Consider the following 21,261-nt stretch of genomic DNA (forward strand, 5'->3'; position numbering starts at 1 on the left):
AATCCCAGTTTGTATTAGTCAAGTTATCTTTCATGACTCTATGGGTACCACATGCCCACGTCAAAGTGTAACCTAGGTTCTTTAATAAATTACATGCTTCAAAAAAAAATGTTACTCCCTCCGTTTCAAAAAGACAATCCGCTTTGACTTTGTCAAGATATTAAGGAGACCATAGTAGTTTACATGCCTACCCTTAGTTACTTGCCTAATTTATTTCAATAAAACTGTTAGTAATAAAGACTACCAAAAATTATTATGTGATTGTAAATAGGAAATACAAAAATGAATGAATGATATATTTGTTTCCTTAATTACACAAATTTCATTAATATTTTAGATTGGATCTTATTAAAAAAGACTATATAAATATAAAAATTTAAGGATATATTAGAGAGTTCATTGGAAAAATATGACTATAAACAGAAGCTGAACTTAATTTTGAAACATACCAAAATTGAGCAGAAGACGATCTTTTTGAAACACATGGAGTACTCTTTAGTTGATTCTTTCTCATGAGTCCATGACCATCGCATGACGTGTCTTTCTGTCGCAATAGGTAAATGCTTGATTGAACCGGACAGCTTTCTTTAAGGGGGGTTGAATCTTAACCTACCTCACCAACCAAAGTGTTGAGCTTTTAGGAGCTATATAAACCTAACAATCCCTACGAATTATCTAGCCATGACATTTGGTCCAGTGTCTCCAATCTACCAAAAAGGGCAATTTATCAAAATCACACCAATCCCTATAAACTTGACTAGTCAAAATCATATTGTCCACAAGTTTGATTAGTGGAGTTGAGTCCATCGAGTTGCACTGATTACATCAAACCTTAAATAGCAGATAAGAACCGAGTCATTTCAGTACAAGTATGAAATTAAGATTACCAGACAAGCAAGTTCTTACAATAATTAGGCAAATGGCAATGCCCAACATTGACAAACATGGATGTATCACAGCCATAGTGTTGAGAAACTTTGATGGCTTACGATTAAGGAAGTGTGCTAGAATAATAATCTCATAAATTCCGATGTGTACACCAGATTGACCGTGGATTTCTCTCGTACAAAATCCTACGTAAGAAAATATTGGGTCTCATTTGAGTCAAACCAGCCTCCTAAACCACCATTAGATATTTTTTCGAAATTCTGCTCGGTCAAATCTGGGATCACTTGAATGCGCTCACTTACTAAAAAAATTTACATTATGCAGGCAAACAATTTTCATGGCCACCACTTTCTTGAAATATCCATTTAATGGATTTTAAATAGGAACGAGTTGTTGCCGATTCAAGGACCTCCTTATGTCGACATACCATAGTAACATCTCAACCAAATAAAATAATCATTTAAAGTTGGTTTGCTCTCCTCCCTTCGTTTTTGAGAGTTGGTTGGCTCAATCAATTGGACTCAACACATGCAAGTGCTAACATATCTACTCTCTTACCATAATAAACTACTATTACTGTATTACATCTTCAATCCAACCATCAAATGCTGCAACAACCAAAGTCCACCTTTTGCAACCCTGAATCGAATGGTGCACATAACAACTTGATAAAGATTCATTATAGTTTGTATGCATTGTTGCTGTGCACTAGTAGATGCTGTTGTCAGTTACAGCTCCGAGAAAAAGAAAGAAAAAGGAACAAAAGAAATTTGAGACCACAAAAAAAGTTTGCTCAATGCAGAGCCACAAATGGAAAAATTGTAGGTCCCAACATAAACTCATAGTTATAGAATTTTTTGATTTGGAGAGAATCCTAACATTATCTTCTTGATTTTTTAATCTCATCTTAAATATCCCATTCCCATTTCTTATAGCACTCTGGATCTTTCTCTCCTTTGGATCCTTTCTTCTCTTTATTGAACTCAACTTTCTTCTAATCTCAAGTATATTGGAACTTGTTTAGTTCTAAAAATCTTGTTTTAGTCCAAAATTTGGTAACTTAAGCTCAGATATTCATTCTTTTGCAACATTTGTGTGAAGTTGTTTTGTTGCAGAAAGAATAGGAAGATGAAAATTCAGTGTGATGTGTGTGAGAATGCACCAGCAACAGTAATATGTTGTGCAGATGAAGCAGCTTTGTGTAGTAAATGTGATGTTGAAGTTCATGCAGCTAACAAACTTGCTAGCAAGCATCAGAGGCTTCATCTTGATGCACTCTCTAATAAGCTCCCTAAGTGTGACATCTGCCAAGTAATTCATCTAATCTCTATTACTTAATTATTTTATCTTATTAATTTGTTTATAATTTTGTACTATTTTTTTTTAAAATAGTGGAAAATTTTGTACTAATTATTGTTTAATCTTTGATGACTCTCTCCCACACACACAAAAATTTAGGCCATCTTAAGTAGTCTTGTTAGAAAAATATTCCTTAGTATGTCTAGTTATAATGGAAACATACCAGACAAAGAACATGTACAGATGGTCTTTAGTGTGACATGAAAATTAAAAATTTAGTTTAGAAATTATGGAGAGAAGCATGTAAAAGAGAGCAAATAGCATAGGCTTCTAATAAAATGGTAAAGTCGTTGGGTATTGATCTGAGTTCGAAACTGTCAACTAACTAGCCTAATTCTTACCAACCTATTATTATTATTAGGGGGAAAAGTGATTTTTGAGGTGAAGATTTTTCATAATTAGTAAAATAATATAAGTTTTTATGGATAAATTGTTGATTAAGAGCATTGGCCTAATTGCTGTTTTATGTTTGATTTGATTTTACAGGACAAAACAGCATTTATATTCTGTGTTGAAGACAGAGCACTATTTTGCAAAGATTGTGATGAGCCAATCCATTCAGCTGGTAGCATTTCTAGTAACCATCAGCGATTTTTGGCTACTGGAATTCGCGTAGCGTTGGCCTCTAGCTGTGCTAAAGAAACCGAAAAACAAATTCCAGAACCACCAAGCAATCAAAAGTTGCAGCCTGCATGTGCAACGAAACATACTGTCCAGAGTCTCCAGACTGTTCCACAACAACCGTCTAATTACGCAAACTCTCCAACTTGGGCTGTTGATGATTTGCTACAATTTTCCGATTTTGAATCTAGTGACAAGGTACGAATTTCCGGTATTAGATTACAGTTCTAGTGTAATTGTCCTGAAATATATCTGATTGTGTTTTGTGTTGTTCTGTATCGAAGTTACAGAAGGACTCGTCTATCGATTTTGGAGAGCTAGACTGGTTTACAGATATTGGTATGTACAACAACCAAGTTAATCAAGAAGCTTCAATGGCGGCAGCAGAAGTCCCTCAACTTTCTATTTCATCAATGCAACCATCCAATAACACTGCAGCTACATACAAATCCATAATGAAATCCAATTACTATATGCCTGCCAACAAGAAACCAAGAATCGAAATCTCTGACGATGAAGAGAATTTCATGGTCCCTGATCTTGGTTAGATATATTGAGTGAATAAAACTCATATTAACACATACATAAAGACTGCTGAAAATGTATGTATTTTTAGTATGAAGCCGAACCAAGTATATATTCGTGCTTACCAAATGTATGTTTTTGTGTAAAAGCTTATCGACAATCTTGATTGTCTTTGATGCACTTTTTATTAGCCCTTTATATATGCTTTTAATGACCTTGGGTTGTTATTAGTTCAATTTAGTTTCAAGTACGGAATTTGACCTGCAAATTTCTTTTTTGATTAATGTTAGGTCCTCCTTTCGTATGTATATATAGTCTTTCGGCAAGTGTTCTATCTCATTCATCAGTATTAGGTCGCAGCAACTTTCTAGCAACTAATGTTGGTTGGTTGGCTGGTCTAATGCTGCCTAAAATTGTGTCTGTCATATCAACATCCTCAAGTAATCTTGTTCTGAAGTTGGGATACATATTATGTGGATGCAAAATCATCACATGCGCTCTTATATTGTATTGATTTCAGTAAGATATCTTCAGACATGCTCTTAATTATCCTAGAACACAAGTCTACTCACAGTTTATGAAAGATAGACCACTTAAAATCACAACTAAACATTGAAATGTTAAACATCTGCTTCAAATACATAAAAATATTAAGGCTAAGGGAGTTCAGACGACAACGACCTTCAAGATCTACGGAATGTATTCTCGATAGAGCTCGCCTTGTTCAGTAACCGAATTATGAAGTTCGTATCTTCCAGGGAACTCCATCTTCACCCAATAACTCAAGAACTGCATGGTGAATTTGGTCATGCCGATACTCTTTCTTTTCTCCGCTCTTTGCTAGAAAGTCAGCAGCTCTAGTGCAGGACTTATCAATTTTAGTACTAGGCTGCCAGAATAGTAAGGACTACCCAATTGTATGATATCCTTCAAAACTTTCACCACATGCGGCCGGTCCTTCACAGGATATCTGGGACACAACAAGGACCCCATAGCATGTGGAATATAACCATCAACAAGGACGCCATAGCATGTGGAATGTGTGCAAGTGAACCGTTCTAGAGAGAACCCAAAACCAATTCTCACATTTTAATTATTGGGTTTCGACAAAGCAATCCTCCTGGAGGAAACCATCATATCACAGTTCCTGCAGAATTTCCAATATGACTAAATCAGTCACATTATGCATGCAGTACAACAAGTTGTGTTTTTTTTCTTCTTTTTGATCAATAAAACTATATAATTTTATATGAAAGAATAAAGAATGAATGAGTTACAATACCCCAAGACCATAATGGACTAAGGTGCAGGAAAAAGTTAAAGATTTAATAACAAAGCGACTATCTCCTGACTAACTCTTCTTATTTGAAGACTAACATTTCAAATCTGATGTCGCGGAGAGCCTTTGAGGGATGAGACCAATACAAAATATTTGCCTTAATGTCTAGTACGACCTTTTGAACATCTTTCTCTTTTGCCTCTGCAACGAACATTCGTTGATTGCGTTCTTTCCGGATGTTCCAACAAATAGCATAAGGTAGGATGTTCCAAATGAAATTCCCAGCCATTGTGAAATCAGTCCTATCTCTATCTTTAAAAGCATCCTTTATGTCATCTCCAGGAGATCTTCCCAGTCCAAAACCACTTAGAAATACATCCCAAATAGAGTGAGCTACTGAAGAATGAAGGAACAAGTGATTTATAGTCTCTAATTCCTTCATGCACATACAACATCTATTTACCAACATCTATTTACCAACAAGTTGTGTTTAAACAAAGACAAAACCCCATAACAAGTGTCGTGTGCCCTCCACTCAGTGTCGACCTTCAGTTTGCCTTCAAACCTGAAGAGTTTGAGTTAATCCAGATCACCACCGGATAGCTGAATCAAAGCCACTTACGAATCCGGATACCCAACGATAAACTGGTTTACAATTTACCATTTATGCCAACCAGACCCTAGCTAATAATTAAGCTGAACAAAATTATCACTTTATTTTACAGTTTTCTACAGAAGTAAATCTCAGCGATGGGGTTAGACAATGTAATAGATTCATGCATATCTCAAATTAAATGGAGATTAAAACCTTCACCAAAACGTCATCTCATACATCCACCTTGAAAGCAACTTATCTTGACTTTCTCAATACTCACCATGTGAATGATTTGAATAGTTGTCACAATCCTATAGAGGAGGAAAATGAAATTTTCTATCAACTTGAAGGTGCGAATGAAGAATAGTTGATTTTAATTCTGTGAAATTCTGCAACAAAATCTCCTAACCTATTAATATATGCCCATTCTTATGACCTTTACAAAATCATCAAACTCATTTCCTCTCTAAGAAAAAGTTTATATTATGGGTGCCATTAGTTTCGACGATGAATACTCTTCACCTGTTGCACCTCACAGGATGTTCATTGCGTTATTTCTCGACGCTCACAATTTAATGCCTAAGGTCATTCCTAGTATCAAGAGCATCGACTTTGTTTCCGGTGATGGAGGTCCTGGAAGTGTTCAACAAGTTAACATGGTCGATGGTAAGTACAAAGAAATTGTGGTCTTCGTTTTTCCTTACCTCAATTAGAATATGTAGAGTGACATATAAATAAAATGAATGCAGAAAGTCCGCTAAAATACATAAAGCTTAGGTTGGATTCAAAAGAGGAAGACAACTTGGTGTGCAAATATACCGTGATTGAATGTGATGCATTCGGGGGCAAAATCGATTGTGTCTCTTACGAGCTCAGATTCGAAGCTGATCCTAACGGAGGATGCATCGTTAAGGCTAAAAGCACTTATCATCCAAAGGGCGACGCCATATTGAATGAAGAAGAAATCAAGGCTGGGAAAGAGAAAGCTACTGAACAGTACAAAATTATCGAGTCTTACCTTGTTGAGAACCCTGAAATCTATGCTTGATTTGCATAAAGGATGAACTTATAGTAGAGTTCTTGAACTTGTTTTGGTTTTCATTTTGTTTACTACCATATGGTCGCGTATTTTATACTGTCGTCATCCTAGAGTTACTTTGTAAGGTCATTGATTGATTAAAGGACATCAAGAACTTGTAAACCATCTTCTTGATTGTCTTACGCTCCGACTAAATTTTTTCGATACTAGTTGAGAATTTTTAAATTACTAAATCTTGAATTTGCTATTGAAAATCATATAAAATACGCGTAAATCTTGTGAGATTTGAGCTAGCATAAATTTAACACCTTTAAGCAAATAGACCAAAAATATTTTGTACATACCACACCGACATTAACTGCTGGATAATGGAATCAGAGCAGGAGATCGGGAATAAACCATGGTCAAACGAATGGACAAAATGTTTGGCACTTGGACAAATCGGGATCATCACAATGGAGAGCCAATTTACTATGAACCAAGCTAAAACAACACATTTCTACTACAGATCCGTTAACGTTGTCTGCCCAAAGGGTTACTCAACTGAAACCCATGGTTAGACTCCGAAACTGCCGTCTTTCAATCTTACCAGGGAAGATTAGAGAAATCGACTATTAGGTAAAGACTATGAGGTTGTTCCATGTGAAACGTTTTCCATCATTTTCTAGTTGCATCTTTTTTCGAACTTGGGAAGTGGTTCTGCAATTCCACAAATCGATCTACGTTGAAATTCCGGCTCTTGTATAATTTCCTTTGCTTAGATAAGAAAAGCCTCATCCTCAAATCCGGGTATGATGGATCTGTCGATGTGCATAAGAAGTAAGCGTAACCCACAACTAAGCCAGTTGCAGTACTGAAGAATGCGATAGGTCCCATTACATCCCATGAGAATTCCCAATATGTGAGTCGGAAAAAGAAGCCAATTTGCATCATAGAGAAACCTAGCCCTGACCACAGTATACGCCGTACGTGTTTGTGAGCTAAAACATCAATATCTTCCTTCTCTTTCTGCAGCTTCTTTAGTTCATCCCTCCTTGGATCATCTTCAGGTGACAAAGCAAGTGGAACTGCCCGTCCCACCAAATCTACAACCTTCAAACGAAACCAAATACGAGGAATCAAATCAGAAGACTATACACTAAAATTCATCAACACACTAAAATGATTCATCATATTCAACCAAATTTACAAAGAGATACCTTAACAGGATGAAGATGGACTTTATCTCTAAAAAGAAGAATGATACCAGCTTCATCAAGAACCCGAACCAAAGCAGCAGCTTCATCATATGATCTAGCAATACCTATACTTGTACAAGCCTTGAGTAAATCAATATACTCAATAACTTCTTCTTCTTCTTCTATACCCAGTATCCTTTTCAATGATTCAACATTAATTGATCTCAATAATTTCATTGCTTCTGTAAATGATATTTCATCTTTTGCATTTTTCCCACCCTTTTCTTCTTCAGATTCATTTCCAACTCCTGAAACTCCTGTAGAGCTGTTTTTATCTTGACCGGAAAACCCAGTTGTTGCTGTTTCCGATGAGAAAAATCTCGCTGGTGAAACTGGACGAGCAAAAGAACTCACATTCTCTAGCAACTTAAACCCTTTATATATTGATTCCTTCTTCTCATACCTCACAGTTAATGATAAACTCCTTTTTAACAAAATTAAACCCGATGATCTCCACATTTTTTCCTTCTATTGCTACTTGTCTACTACATAAAAATAAGTTAACCTCCTCCTATTACTTTACTTTTTTATTCTAGCAGTGGCAGATGCATCCCAAAGTTCAATGGGCATACTTTGATCTTGAAAAATGACAATCATCATAACTAAGAATGTGACAGAAACAATTCTATCCACCAGCATAGAACCATTCAAATTGCGCAAGGGTTGAACGTGTTTGAAATCTTAAAATATTACTAGGTGAGTTTTAGTAGTTCATGGATATAATTGGATGTAGGATCAAGTTACTTTCAAAAGTTTGTTTTCTTACCTTAAACATTTTGTTGGGCTCGATACAAGTATTTCAAATGACCAAAAAAAAAAAAATGATGTTGTCAGTTTTTACTGTGTCAATAGCTAGGGTCACATGAGATTCATAGAAAGCACACGATTTTCTATAGCACGCGCATGGAGAGATTAATTAACAAAACACCAACATAGATGCGACGAGCCTTGGGTTGCGGAACCGAACACCAAACCATAGAAGCAAAATTCTTCTTCCGGAGAAAGACGGTTCCCTTCGAATTTAATATTTTTTTCTAGGAAGGAAGCGAGTTCATTCTTCGAAATTGGATCTAGATGCCATTACGTACAATAATATTAGAACGTACACAAATGACAAATTCATTGTATCAAAGATAAAGAGAGTTTCTATCTGCCCTTTTAGATCTTATCCTCATTTTTCTCCTACAAGGATATAGCAGGAGCTTTAAGAAACGAAAAATTTCTGCTGGAAGCCCGGAGACAACGGGCTTAGTCGATATCAAACGCCTCCCCTAAATAAATCATTAAACTCTCTGCTTCCAAGTTGACAGTCTTTAGTCAAACCTCTCAAAACTATGTGTTTATTTTGCTGTCGAATTTGGAGGCTAAAATCTTGACTATTTAGTAACATTAGATAATCTAGAAGCATTACAGAACATCGCTGCCTACGTATGTACTCCCTCCGTCCTAGTTTATTTGTCTAAATTGATCATTTTTTTGTCCAAATTTAGTCGCTAAGTTTCATATTTTTCTCCATTTTCTCCCAATTTACCCCTATATTGGAATCGGGTTATAGTATTGAGAATTATGTAATTCTATTTCTCATGCACATGTTAAAGACTCCTCTTTCTATATATATATCCTTTATTTCTTTCTTCTCAAACTAAAACATTTTCTTTCTTTTTTTGAATTCTTAAATATCAGTTTGGGGGTAATTTTGGAAGAAAAAAATTCTTTCTCTATTTTTCTTAAATTGTGTGAAAAAAATCATTTTAAGCAAATAAATTAGGACAGAGGGAATATTGTGTTAACTCTCTACTTAAAATCTTTATTTTTTAGCTTATCCAAATATGTGTCATATCGATTGAATTAAATTTCAAGTAAACATTTGATATACACAAAAAACTGAACACAGGATCCAAGATAGCTCTAATCCGTCTTAAAAATCCACAAAGCTAAACAAAGTTTAATTTAACCAACAATGATCTGGAATCTCTGACTCATTAACATGTTTCATATTGAAAAGGTCCGAAAACAGGTACACATACGACTCCAAAATCACAATGGTTTACCAGATTATACGTAGGTATGTGCAGGTATATTTCGTCCAACTTCTGCTTCATCTGCTAATCAGCCATGTTCTGCCTCCGGTCTTTCAATATCACCTGATTCCATTCCTCAGAAGTTTTCTTCGTCGGAATCTGTCAAACAAACCAAGGTGTTAGTGTCAAGGATTGAGTTGAGACTACCATAACATGTATGGTTGTAACATCAAAACACAAAATGAGAATACCCTCACAACAAATTAAAAGTACTCCAATTAAGTTGAGATATATATATATATATATATATATAATAACGAAAAATTACCTAGATATGTTGTCCAGTCACTGCCTCCTACCTCTTCAATTTCACCTGATTCCAATATTTTTGCATCTTTTTCGCCTAATTCTTTTAATCTAACTAAGGTGTTCTGGTGAAGGAGTACTTGAAATATTTTTTTACCACAATCCACAAGCACTGTCGATGTTCAAGATTTTGGGTCGTCGATATAAAACCAGGAATTCTGGTACCGTAAAACACAACCACTCTTGGTGAAGGCAAACGGTTCACTTCTGACAGCAGTGTGCGCTTTACTCCAACCCAAAGACTCATGGTTATCATTCTCTGTTTTCAGTCTCCATATTTCATATTCAAAGCTATAATTCTTATCATGGTTGGCATTATACAGTAAAAATCCATCCCAAACTCTTAATGTAGACACAACCGATTTAAGATGAAGTGGCAAAGAAGGTGGCGATAAATATCCACGAAACCTTTCCTCGGCCAAATCAAAAGCCACAACCCTTTCTTCCATGTCTATCCAATAAAGAGCTCCATTTGCAGAGGCACCGTGTACGCCATGAGAAATTTCCAAATTATAGTCAAACATTCCAAGGTTTCTCCATCCAGTACCACTGTCAAGAGTATATATCTCCACCTCTACAGAATTCTTCGTTTCTCCTAGTAACGCGTACATTCTAGCAACTTTGTACTCATCAGTTGATGGCAAGTAACCAAATCCATCGAACAGATGATTCCATCTTAAATTTGTTGGATTTTTACATTTTGGAAGAATTACAGACTCTCTGGTAATTGGGTTACATATACATGCAGGTCCATATATCTCATGATCTTGTCTCCCATAAATACAAACCAAACCATTAAACGAGCCAACGACGTCGTAAAAAACAAAAGGAAAGGTTAAATTGATCCTTCTGATGCTACTAATATTATTCTCATTTGTATATTCAAAATAGTAGAGTTGGTTGGATTTAAAAGGGTGATCCTCATAACCCATGGAAAGAAAACTCAACTTACCGGAATTATCAGAAGAAGCATGATTCAGAAGACGATTCAAGTGCAGTTTGGAGAACATTGTGTTAGAGTTTTTTGGTATAATGCCTTACCCTCTTTTGAGAGATAATGGTCATATATATTATTATTATTTTGGTCAATTAAGGAGAATATCCTGTGACCGTAAATAAGGTAGAGTATCTTCTATTACACCCCCTTAGTCTGAGCGGGAGATGAACAAATGCTAAGACTAGAACGAAAATTAATAAACAATTGTCTTGGAAGACCCTTGGTGAAGATATCAGCGTATTGATGTTCGGAAGGAATGTGCAAGACACGAATATCACCAATACGAACCCGTTCACGAACAAAATGAATGTCAATCTCCACATGTTTTGTGCGTTGATGTTGGACCGGATCACCAGACATGTAGACAGCACTCACATTGTCACAATACACTAGAGTGGCCCGTTGTAATGGCATATGTAACTCAAGAAGTAAATTCCGGAACCAGGTCGTTTCAGCCACAGCATTAGCGACACCCCTGTATTCTGCTTCAGCACTGGAGCGAGACACCGTTGCTTGACGTTTGGAAGACCAAGAGACAAGGTTGTCTCCAAGAAAAATGCAGTAACCAGATGTTGATCGACGTGAGTCAGGACAGCCCGCCCAATCAGCATCAGAATAGGCGGTGAGGCCAGAGATATTCGAAGCCGAGAGAGACAAACCATGATCAATAGTGCCCTGTAGGTATCGAATAATGCGCTTAATGGCTTGCATGTGTGGCTCCCGAGGGTCATGCATAAATAAACATACCTGCTGAACCGCATAAGATATATCCGGTCGAGTGAAAGTGAGATATTGTAACGCTCCGTCCAGACTACGATATAAAGTAGGATCCGAAAGTGCTGGTCCAGAAGTAGCACTGAGCTTAGAGTGCGTGTCAACCGGAGTTGCTACTGGTTTGCAGTTCGTCATGGATGCACGAGCAATGATGTCCTTTGTGTAGAGTGACTGAGATAAAAACAACCCTGAGGAAGAACGAGAAGCAGTAATACCCAAAAAATGATGTAACGGGCCAAGATCAGTCATAGAAAATTCCAGTTTCATCAGGTCGATAAAGCGGGCTAGGAGAGCATCAGTAGAGGCAGTGAGTATGATATCATCAACATATAGTAATAAGTATGCAGTTTCCTGGCCGGACCGGTAAATAAATAGAGATGGATCACAAACACTACCCCGAAAACCACAACCTGTGATGAAATTCGCAAACCTCTGGAACCACGCCCGAGGCGCCTGTTTGAGACCATAAAGAGAACGGCGAAGACGAAAAACATAATCAGGTCGAGCAGGGTCAACAAATCCCGGAGGTTGATGCATATAAACTGTCTCAGATAAGTCCCCATGTAGGAAAGCATTCTTAACGTCCAATTGGTGAATCGGCCAAGATTTTGATGTGGCAATGCTGAGAACGGTACGAATGGTGGCAGGCTTAACAACCGGACTGAAAGTCTCAAAACAATCAACCCAAACCTGTTGAGATTTACCATTGGCAACAAGACGGGCTTTGTATCGCTGCAATGTACCATCTGCATTAAACTTGTGACGAAATAACCACATGGAACGAATAACATGAGATCCAATAGGTCGTGGTACTAGATCCCAAGTGTTAGTTTTTAATATAGCAATAAACTCATCTAGCATGGCCTTGGTCCAGTTGGGATCCCTAAGAGCATAAAGGTGAGATTTTGGCAAATTGGAGATGTGCTGTTGTGTCTGAACATTGAGATTCAATCTGTGAATGGGACGGAAGATTCCACGAGATGCACGAGTGACAGGACGAGAGGAGTTGGCTGAAGTGCCAGGCTGAGCAGAAGATGAAGGCGTGACCGCCTGGATAGTGCAGTCAGGCGCTGAAGTGGTGCAGACAGGCGCTGTTGCAGGTGTTGAAGAGGTGCAGTCAGGCGCTGTTGCAGGTGCTGAAGTGTTGCTGTCAGGAGCTGTGGGAGCTGACCGCTGCTGTGGGGGAATGTGGAGGTGAGGTGCTGTAGTGGAACGACGATGAGGAGGTGTGTAGGGCTGTATTGCAGGAGACGGAGTATGTGCATTGGCGGAAGATGGTGGAGCAACGTCAGGGCGTTGCTTTGCAGTAGAGGAAGGAACTGATGTAGCAGCGGAAGGAGGCTGGACAGTAGGATTAGGAGATGTTGGGTAACAGAAACGAAAGGGAAGGAGAGTGGAAGATGGTGTAGAGGGAGAGTCTTGACAGTTTGATGAAGTAGAGACAGTGTTCTTGAATGGAAACACGTTTTCATCAAAGGTCACATGACGAGACAAGATGATTTTGTTAGTGGCTAAGTCGAGACATCGATAACCACGGTGATGGGTTGGAAACCCAAGAAAAACACACTTAGTGGAACGAGGAGAAAGCTTATGAGTAGTGGTAGCGGAAAGATTGGGGTAGCAAAGACAACCAAAAGTACGAATATGAGAGTAGGTTGGTTGACGTTGATAGAGAATGGACACCGGAGAAGAGAAATTTAGGATTTTGGAAGGAAGAATGTTGTGGAGGTAGACGGCCATGTGTAAGGAGTCGGCCCAATATTTGGGAGGGATAGATGCATGAGACATAAGTGTGCAGGTGATGTCATTGACACGACGAATCATTCGCTCAGCTTTGCCGTTTTGAGAGGAGGTATGAGGGCATGAGAAACGGAAAACTAACCCATGTTTGTGGGCAAATTCATGAAACGATGAGTTGTCGAATTCACGACCCATGTCACATTGAAAAGATTTGATTTCACGTTCGAACTGAGTTTTAACGAAGGAACGAAATTCCAAGAACTTGGTATAAACTTGGGATTTTAATTTGAGAGGAAAGATCCATAGATAATTTGTGAAGTCATCTAACAATATAAGATAGTAATTAAAACCAGTCTCAACATGTAATGGTGAGGTCCATAAGTCGCTATGAATGATATCAAAAGGAGCAAAAGTAACAAAATTTGATTCAAAAAATGGCAGACGAACATGTTTACTAACTTGACAAGAATGACAAAGTTTGGTAGACTGAGTTTTATTACATTGAATTGAAGAGTTTGCACGTAAATTATCTAAGATAGCTTTCCCTGGGTGGCCAAGACGGCTGTGCCAAATGTCATGAGAGCACACGGCAAGGGATATAGGATGAGACAGAGACGATGTTGAAGGTGATACGGCAGAGGCAGTAATAGGATAAAGCTCCCCGGAACTGTTACATCGAAGGAGAATCTTCCTCGAATTCAAATCCTTCACAGAAAAACCAGACGGATCAAATTCAACATACACATGACTATCAGTGGTGAATTTACGAACAGAAACCAAGTTTTTGATTATGTCGGGAGCAACAAGAGTATCTTTGAGTTTTAGGGTGCGGGACGGAATATCTATGAACTTGGTACCGGAGGCAGTGACTGGAATACTGTGACCATTGCCAACTAAGATGGAATGAATATTACTAGTATTAAAAACAGTATTCAAAGTACCTGAATCCGCAGTGAGATGCGATGTAGCACCGGTATCCATATAGAAAGCGTCGTCAGGTGAGTATAAACTCATGGAGCTGTATGCTTCGGCAATGTCACTTGGTTGAAGATATTCCATGGATGGAGTAAGGTATGCCTGTGCAGGTCCAACGCCAGATGTTCGACCGCGTGACTGACCAGTACGGCCACGGCCTTGGAAGGAACCGCGGCTGGAAGGTTGCTGCCAATGTGTTGCCGGAGGTGCTGTAGGATACGGACAAGGTGGTACTGCCCATTGTGGTGAACAGTGGATGTTGTACGTAGGATGAGGTGCACCGTAGAGCTGATAAGGGGACGGAGGTGTTGGCAGCAAGGGTGGTTCGGTGGCTGGAGCAGATGAGCGATGACCACCACGTCTGGCATGACCACCACGCTGTGAGCGCTGGTTGTTGCGATCTGTGGGTGGACCTGCAGCGGCAAGAGCCGTAGGTGCAGACTGTGATTGCTGTTGGGAGCGTCGAATCTCTTCGATACGCAGCTGGGATCGAGCGGCATCAAACGTCGGCATTGATTGTTGGATAAAAGAGGCTACCGTGTTGTATTCCTCCGGAAGGCCGTTGACAAGTTGGATCACAAGGCGTTTGTCATCCATGGGAAAGTCAAGATCAAGTAATCGATCGGACATGGATTTTAGCTTATCGCAGTAATCATCAATACTAGTGCAATCAATAAACTTAAGATTGACAAACTTACGTTCAAGAGTCGCAGCGCGGTTACCTTTGTTGTCTTGAAAGAGTTTCTTAAGATGATCCCAAAGCTCTTTAGCAGTTTTGCCAGATTTGAGGACGGTGAGCATTAAATCCTTGGCCATGGTGGAGAACATCCACTGTCGACAGAGAGCGTCGAGTTGGAGCACGGTGTCGGCGTCAACATCTGCAGGGGGTTTGTCTCCATTGATGAGAAAAAGAAGGCGATGAGCCTGAAGATGGAGTTCAAACAGAAAAACCCAAGATGAGTATTCATCTTGTTTGATGTCTAGGATAATAGGGATTAGGGTTTTGATGTTGTTGATAGCAAACGCCGGATGGATTGTCTTTTTATCTCCTGCCATTGTTGATTTTGGTGAAGTAGGTGAAGAAGAAGAAGAGGATCGGCTATTAGGTCGATACCATATTAGATTTTTTTGGTATAATGCCTTACCCTCTTTTGAGAGATAATGGCCATATATATTATTATTATTTTGGTCAATTAAGGAGAATATCCTGTGACCGTAAATAAGGTAGAGTATCTTCTATTACATTGGATGATGAGAAATAAGATTATTCCAGTTTGGGCATACTAATTTACATTCGAGAGCTGATTTCGTTGGTAAACGAGTTAATATATCTACCGTATGTAGAAAATCTGATATCAAAGACTTAATGAAAGAACACAAAACTTAAATCAAACAAACTCTCTTCAATTGATGTGTTTCGTCTCATGGATCAACAACCTATTTATATGACTCACAAACTTGACTCTCAGGTAAAAAGACTTTCCTAATCAAAAACAAATTCTAACAAGAAACTTCTAGACAATTCTCACGTAAACAAATTCTTAAAACCAGTAATACTTGCAACCCAAGTAAACTTCTAAATACCGTACCATGGATCAACAACTCTTGTTGATCCATCCACTTCATGTCAACTGTCCCAGTTGATCCATACTATATTGGATCAACACACACAGTTGATCCATATCACTTTCTTCACACTGTATCAACACACATTTGTTGATCCCTTCTATCTTTTTCATAGTATCTTGGTTTACTTCTCAACATCCTCCCTTAAACCAAGATACTCTTTGCTAATTATTCTCAACTTTCCACGCAAGTAAATGAAAGTGTTAGACTTAAATGACTTGGTGAAAATATCTTCTACTTGCTCTTCACTCTCAACAAACTCCACAACTATCTTCTTGTTACTGACAAGATCTCTAATGTAATGATACTTAATATCAATGTGCTTACTCCTTCCATGAAGCACTGGATTCTTAGTTAATGAAATTGTAGACTTGTTATCACAAACTATTGTTGTTGGTGTCTTCTGTTCTTGAAACAATGACTTCAGCATCATTCTTAGCCATACAGCTTGTGTAGCACAGTTGCTAGCAGCTATATACTCAGCTTCTATTGTAGATAATGCAACAACTTGTTGTTTCTTTGATGACCAAGAGAAAAAACCAGTTCCTAACTGAAATCCATAACCTAATGTGCTTCTTCTTCCTTCTGTATGACCAGCCCAATCACTATCAGTAAAACCAACTAGTTTTGGATCTTCTAATACATTATAGAGAATTTCCATACTGGTTGTACCTCTGACATATCTCAGAATACGTTTTGCAGCTTGTAAATGTGATTGTTTGGGTTCTTCCATAAATCTGCTAACCAATCCAACTGCATACATAATGTCAGGTCTTGTAGCAGTCAGATATCTAAGACATCCAACAAGACCTTTAAAGTCTGTTGAATTCACAAGTTCTCCTGAGCCTTCTCTTGTCAACTTCAATCTCTCTTCTACTGGTGTTAATATTGGATTACAATTATCCATCTTGAAACACTTTAATATTCCTTCTGCATATCTTTGCTGATTGATGAAAATTCCTTTTCAGTTTGTTGTACCTCTATGCCAAGAAAATATGACATTAAACCAAGATCTGTAATCTCAAAATCCTTCACCATATCCTCCCTGAATTCATTAATCATCTCAGAATTATTTCCAGTAAATATAAGATCATTCACATAGAGACACACTATGATGTGATTGCCAAGAGTATCAGCTTTCAAATACAAAGTAGGCTCATGTGTACATCTTGTAAATCCGTTCTTAATGAAATAGGAATCTATTCTTGTATACCAAGCTCTTGGTGCTTGTTTCAAACCATACAAAGCTTTGTTTAGCTTGTATACTTCATTCTCGCTGTGTCTAATCTTACAACTGGTGCAAATACTTCTGAGTAATCTACTCATTGTCTTTGTCTATATCCCTTAGCAACTAATCTTGCTTTCTTTCTATCCACTTCACCATTTGACTTGTATTTTGTTTTATAAACCCACTTAACACCTATGGGTTTCTTCCCTGGTGGAAGTTCTGTTAATTCCCATGTATCATTCTTCTCAATTGACTTCAGTTCTTCATTTATAGCATGAATCCAACTTTGTTCTTTTGATGCTTCTTCATAAGTTATAGGATCACAATCTCCAAATAGTGCAAAATTCACTACTTCATCATCAGTATCTTCATCATCTCTTGATACAATATAATCATTCAACCTAGCAGGTATGATATATTTTCTTCTTGCTCTTGTATTTTCTTGTTGTGTTATTGCTTCAGTTCTTGCTTCTTCATGTTGTTCTTCAACATTGTCTTGAGCTTGCACTTCTTCCTCAACTGCAATTGGAACTGTTCTGACAGCAGCAGGTGGATCAACATTCCTTGTTGATCCAATATTATGTGAATCAACATCCCTTGTTGATCCATTGTTCCATTATTCCAGTTCCATTTTGAATCTTCATCAAAGATCACATCTCTACTTGTAAACACTTTTCCTGCTTCTGGGTTGTATAATTTATATCCTTTGGTTACTGAACTATAACCAACAAGTATACACTTCTCACTCTTGTCATCCAATTTCTTTCTCAGTTCTTTGGGTACATGTGCATATGCAATACACCCAAAAATTTTCAGATGTATTATACTTGGTCTTACACCTCTCCAAACTTCTTCTGGTGTTATGTTGTTCAAACTATTTGTAGGAAATCTATTGAGTAAATACACAGCTGTGTCAACTGCATAACCCCAAAAACTTTTTGGTAAATCTTTTGTTCTTCTTATAGTTCTTGCCATCTCCATTATGGTTCTATTCTTCCTCTCTGCAACTCTATTATGTTGTGGCGTATATCTTGCAGTTAGTTGATGCTGAATGCCATGCTCTTCCATAAACTTGTCAACAACAGTATATTCTTTACCTCTATCATTTCTCAAGATCTTGATACTCTTACCAATTTTTCTCTCAGCATAAGCTTTGAAATTTCGAAAAGCTTGAAATGAATCACTCTTTTGTTTAAGCAAATAAACCCATGTTTTTCTACTAAAATCATCAATGAAAGTTATAAAATAATTATTACCTCCATGTGAAGTTACTTCAATAGAACCTCACAGATCACTATGAACAATCTCCAATTGTTGATCAGCTCTTCTAGCTTTGTTTACTGGGAATGGATCTCTGTGCTGCTTGCCAAAGATGCAATTTTCACATCTTGATTCTGGTACCTCAATAAAGGGTAAGCCTGACACCATCTCCTTCTTTGCTAAAGTTTGCAAACTGTTAAGGTTTACATGTCCCATCCTTTTATGCCATAACCAAGAATCATCATGAACACTGCTACTATAACAGCTTTCCTTTTGATACTGAATATTCAAAGAAAACAACATATTCTTAGTCATCTGCACTCTTGTAATAAGTCTTCTAAAAACGATGTCGAATTGTACAAACACCATTAAAGATGTTCATAAAATAACCTCTTTCAGACAGTTGACCCATACTCAAAAGATTTTGATGCAAACCTGGTACATAAAACACATCCATAATATATGTTTTTGCACCATTTTTCAGAACAATTGCAATCCTTCCTTTTCCCATAACTGGAATGGTAGAATTGTTTCCAAACTTCACAGTTGATCGCACTGATTCATCAAGATTATCAAACAAATCTTTTCTTCCACTCATATGATTACTGCAACCTGTATCTAGATACCACTTATGTTGAGGTTGTTCTTTAGGTGTATGACAAGCCAACAACATATTTTCAGCTTTCTTTTCTTCTTCATCTTCTTCTTGACTTTCTGCAATATTAACTTTGAAATTTGCTTTGTAGTTATTAGCAATTGTCTTTCTAGGTTTTGGACATTCAGTAGCAATGTGTCCAAAATCTCCACAATTATAACACTATATTTTTGATCTATCAAATGGCTTCCTATAACTTCCATTATTTGATCTCCCTCCATTATTGTATCCTCCTTGAAAACCTCCAGCATTAGGTTTTCCTTGATTATTTCTCCAGCTAACTTGACTTTGAAGAGCTTCTTCAACTTGTTTTGCAGCAACTGTCTTCTCCAACAACCTTTGTTCATAAGCTTGTAATGAACCCAACAACTCATTAAGAGTCATTGTTGCAACTGTGTTGCATTCTTCTATAACAGTAACTTTTGACTCAAATTTTTCAGGTAAGCTTCTTAAAATCTTCTCTACAACTGTTGAATCTTCTACAGTATCACCATTGGCCTTCATCTCATTGACAAGATTCAGTGTTTTTGAGAAAAAATCTACATAACTTGAAGAACACAACTAGTTTAATTACATCTAAAGAAGCAAACAAAATACCAATTCTAAACACCCAACAGGCTACCAGTGCCATTACAACTTTCTTTTTACAACCAAAATTCAAAGATGCAACATTACTAATCTACCTGACATAAAATGCAACTCTCCCAGCTGCTATCCAAACAGTGCACCTGCTGCAAACTGAACCCAAAAATCACCTTACATCTTCTAAGATCTTCATCAACACCATGCATCTATCAAACAAAAAATAACCACCAAATGTCTGAAATTGAACCCCATTCTCAATACACTTCTTCAGCAACATAAAGTACCATCAACATCCTCACAAGTTTTCACGAAGATGCACAAGAGAAATAGTAATCAAAATATCACATTACTCTAGTTCTAAGGGATTTGACAGTATCTATAAGGCAATCACCAAGAATCGCCATCGCTGTTGCTGCTGTAGTTTAACTCATCATCTTCATAGTAGGCACCAATACCATCATCATTGTCTGAAGATATGTAGGGACCCTGGAGATCATTGTTTCAGTTGTCTCCATCTGCAGCAGTTCATATTTTCTTTTCAAAGTTTGTAACCTAACCTTCTTGACCTTGTCAGAACCTGTATAATAGCTAACTAAACCATCCCATGCTTCTTTAGATTGCTTAATATAGATAACTCTGTCCATGAGAGATTCATGAACACCTTGATGAAGAATATACGTAGTTTTAAAATTCTTCTTTCTGTTTTCATTCAACAGAGTTAGCGCAGCTCCTTCAGGTACTACTCCTTCTGCTGGTTCAGCATAACCATCTTTCACAACATCGCATACCTCCTGGTATGTGAAAATATTCTCCATCTGCAACCTCCGATGTTCAAAGTTTTTTCCTTCGAACACTGGTACTTTGACTGAACTTAAACTCGTCATCTTCTTCAACTTAACAACTCATACCCACAGCCCTAGAATCTGATACCAGATGTAGAAAATATGATATCAAAGACTTAATGAAAGAACACAAAACTTAAATCAAACAAACTCTCTTCAAATGATGTGTTTCGTCTCATGGCTCAACAACCTATTTATATGACTCACAAACTTGACTCTCAAGTAAAAAGACTTTCCTAATCAAAAACAAATTCTAACAAGAAACTTCTAGACAATTCTCACGTAAACAAATTCTTAAAACCAGTAATACTTGCAACCTAAGTAAACTTATAAATACCGTACCATGGATCAAAAACTCTTGTTGATCCATCCACTTCATGTCAACTGTCCCAGTTGATCCATACTATACTGGATCAACACACACTGTTGATCCATATCACTTTCTTCACACTGTATCAACACACATTTGTTGATCCCTTCTATCTTTTTCATAGTATCTTGATTTACTTCTCAACACCGTAATCTCCACTGAGAGAATCTTGAAATAATCCATTGAAGATGTCGTGGAACAAGGAAGGATTTAGAAAATTCTAGGGTTAATTTGAAGATATAGTGATGGGAAATGGAAACGATGGAGACTGTTGAGAG

General features: G+C 37.5%; 4 protein-coding genes across 5 annotated transcripts; 2 read left to right on the top strand and 2 right to left on the bottom strand.

Moving 5' to 3' along the window:
- The first annotated feature begins 1,775 nt into the window (after positions 1 to 1,775).
- On the top strand, positions 1,776 to 3,675 carry LOC113316995 (B-box zinc finger protein 24-like). Of its 2 annotated transcripts, none has more exons than XM_026565162.1 (3): positions 1,776 to 2,199; positions 2,734 to 3,066; positions 3,159 to 3,675. In XM_026565162.1, exons 1-3 carry the CDS (start codon positions 2,017 to 2,019, stop codon positions 3,414 to 3,416), a joined length of 774 nt encoding a protein of 257 aa, XP_026420947.1. In that variant the 5' UTR covers positions 1,776 to 2,016; the 3' UTR covers positions 3,417 to 3,675. The 2 variants fall into 2 exon arrangements, with proteins under 2 accessions (XP_026420947.1, XP_026420939.1); XM_026565154.1 differs by having other exon boundaries at positions 3,153 to 3,670.
- A 1,946-nt stretch (positions 3,676 to 5,621) lies between these two features.
- On the top strand, positions 5,622 to 6,534 carry LOC113317021 (pathogenesis-related protein STH-2-like). The gene is made up of 2 exons (XM_026565177.1): positions 5,622 to 5,933; positions 6,017 to 6,534. Exons 1-2 carry the CDS (start codon positions 5,753 to 5,755, stop codon positions 6,313 to 6,315), a joined length of 480 nt encoding a protein of 159 aa, XP_026420962.1. The 5' UTR covers positions 5,622 to 5,752; the 3' UTR covers positions 6,316 to 6,534.
- A 63-nt stretch (positions 6,535 to 6,597) lies between these two features.
- LOC113317010 (calcium uniporter protein 6, mitochondrial-like) lies at positions 6,598 to 8,162 on the bottom strand. Its single transcript, XM_026565170.1, has 2 exons — positions 7,506 to 8,162; positions 6,598 to 7,398 (listed from the first exon to the last, which is right to left on the bottom strand). The coding sequence occupies exons 1-2, from the start codon at positions 8,001 to 8,003 to the stop codon at positions 6,964 to 6,966; spliced, it is 933 nt and encodes a 310-aa protein (XP_026420955.1). The 5' UTR covers positions 8,004 to 8,162; the 3' UTR covers positions 6,598 to 6,963.
- A 1,891-nt stretch (positions 8,163 to 10,053) lies between these two features.
- Positions 10,054 to 10,941, bottom strand: LOC113361317 (F-box protein At3g07870-like). Its single transcript, XM_026604597.1, has one exon. It carries the CDS (start codon positions 10,939 to 10,941, stop codon positions 10,054 to 10,056), a length of 888 nt encoding a protein of 295 aa, XP_026460382.1.
- Positions 10,942 to 21,261: the final 10,320 nt, after the last annotated feature.

Source organism: Papaver somniferum, chromosome 1 (assembly GCF_003573695.1).
Source record: "Papaver somniferum cultivar HN1 chromosome 1, ASM357369v1, whole genome shotgun sequence".
Lineage (NCBI taxonomy): Eukaryota > Viridiplantae > Streptophyta > Magnoliopsida > Ranunculales > Papaveraceae > Papaver > Papaver somniferum.

Coding starts and splice junctions, on each gene's coding strand:
- LOC113316995 (XM_026565154.1), top strand. CDS start 2,017: ATGAAAATTCAGTGTGATGTGTGTGAGAATGCACCAGCAACAGTAATA. Junction 2,200..2,733: donor CTAAGTGTGACATCTGCCAA/GTAATTCATCTA, acceptor TTGATTTTACAG/GACAAAACAGCATTTATATT. Junction 3,067..3,152: donor ATTTTGAATCTAGTGACAAG/GTACGAATTTCC, acceptor TCTGTATCGAAG/TTACAGAAGGACTCGTCTAT.
- LOC113317021 (XM_026565177.1), top strand. CDS start 5,753: ATGGGTGCCATTAGTTTCGACGATGAATACTCTTCACCTGTTGCACCT. Junction 5,934..6,016: donor ACAAGTTAACATGGTCGATG/GTAAGTACAAAG, acceptor AAATGAATGCAG/AAAGTCCGCTAAAATACATA.
- LOC113317010 (XM_026565170.1), bottom strand. CDS start 8,003: ATGTGGAGATCATCGGGTTTAATTTTGTTAAAAAGGAGTTTATCATTA. Junction 7,399..7,505: donor TCCATCTTCATCCTGTTAAG/GTATCTCTTTGT, acceptor TTTCGTTTGAAG/GTTGTAGATTTGGTGGGACG.
- LOC113361317 (XM_026604597.1), bottom strand. CDS start 10,941: ATGTTCTCCAAACTGCACTTGAATCGTCTTCTGAATCATGCTTCTTCT.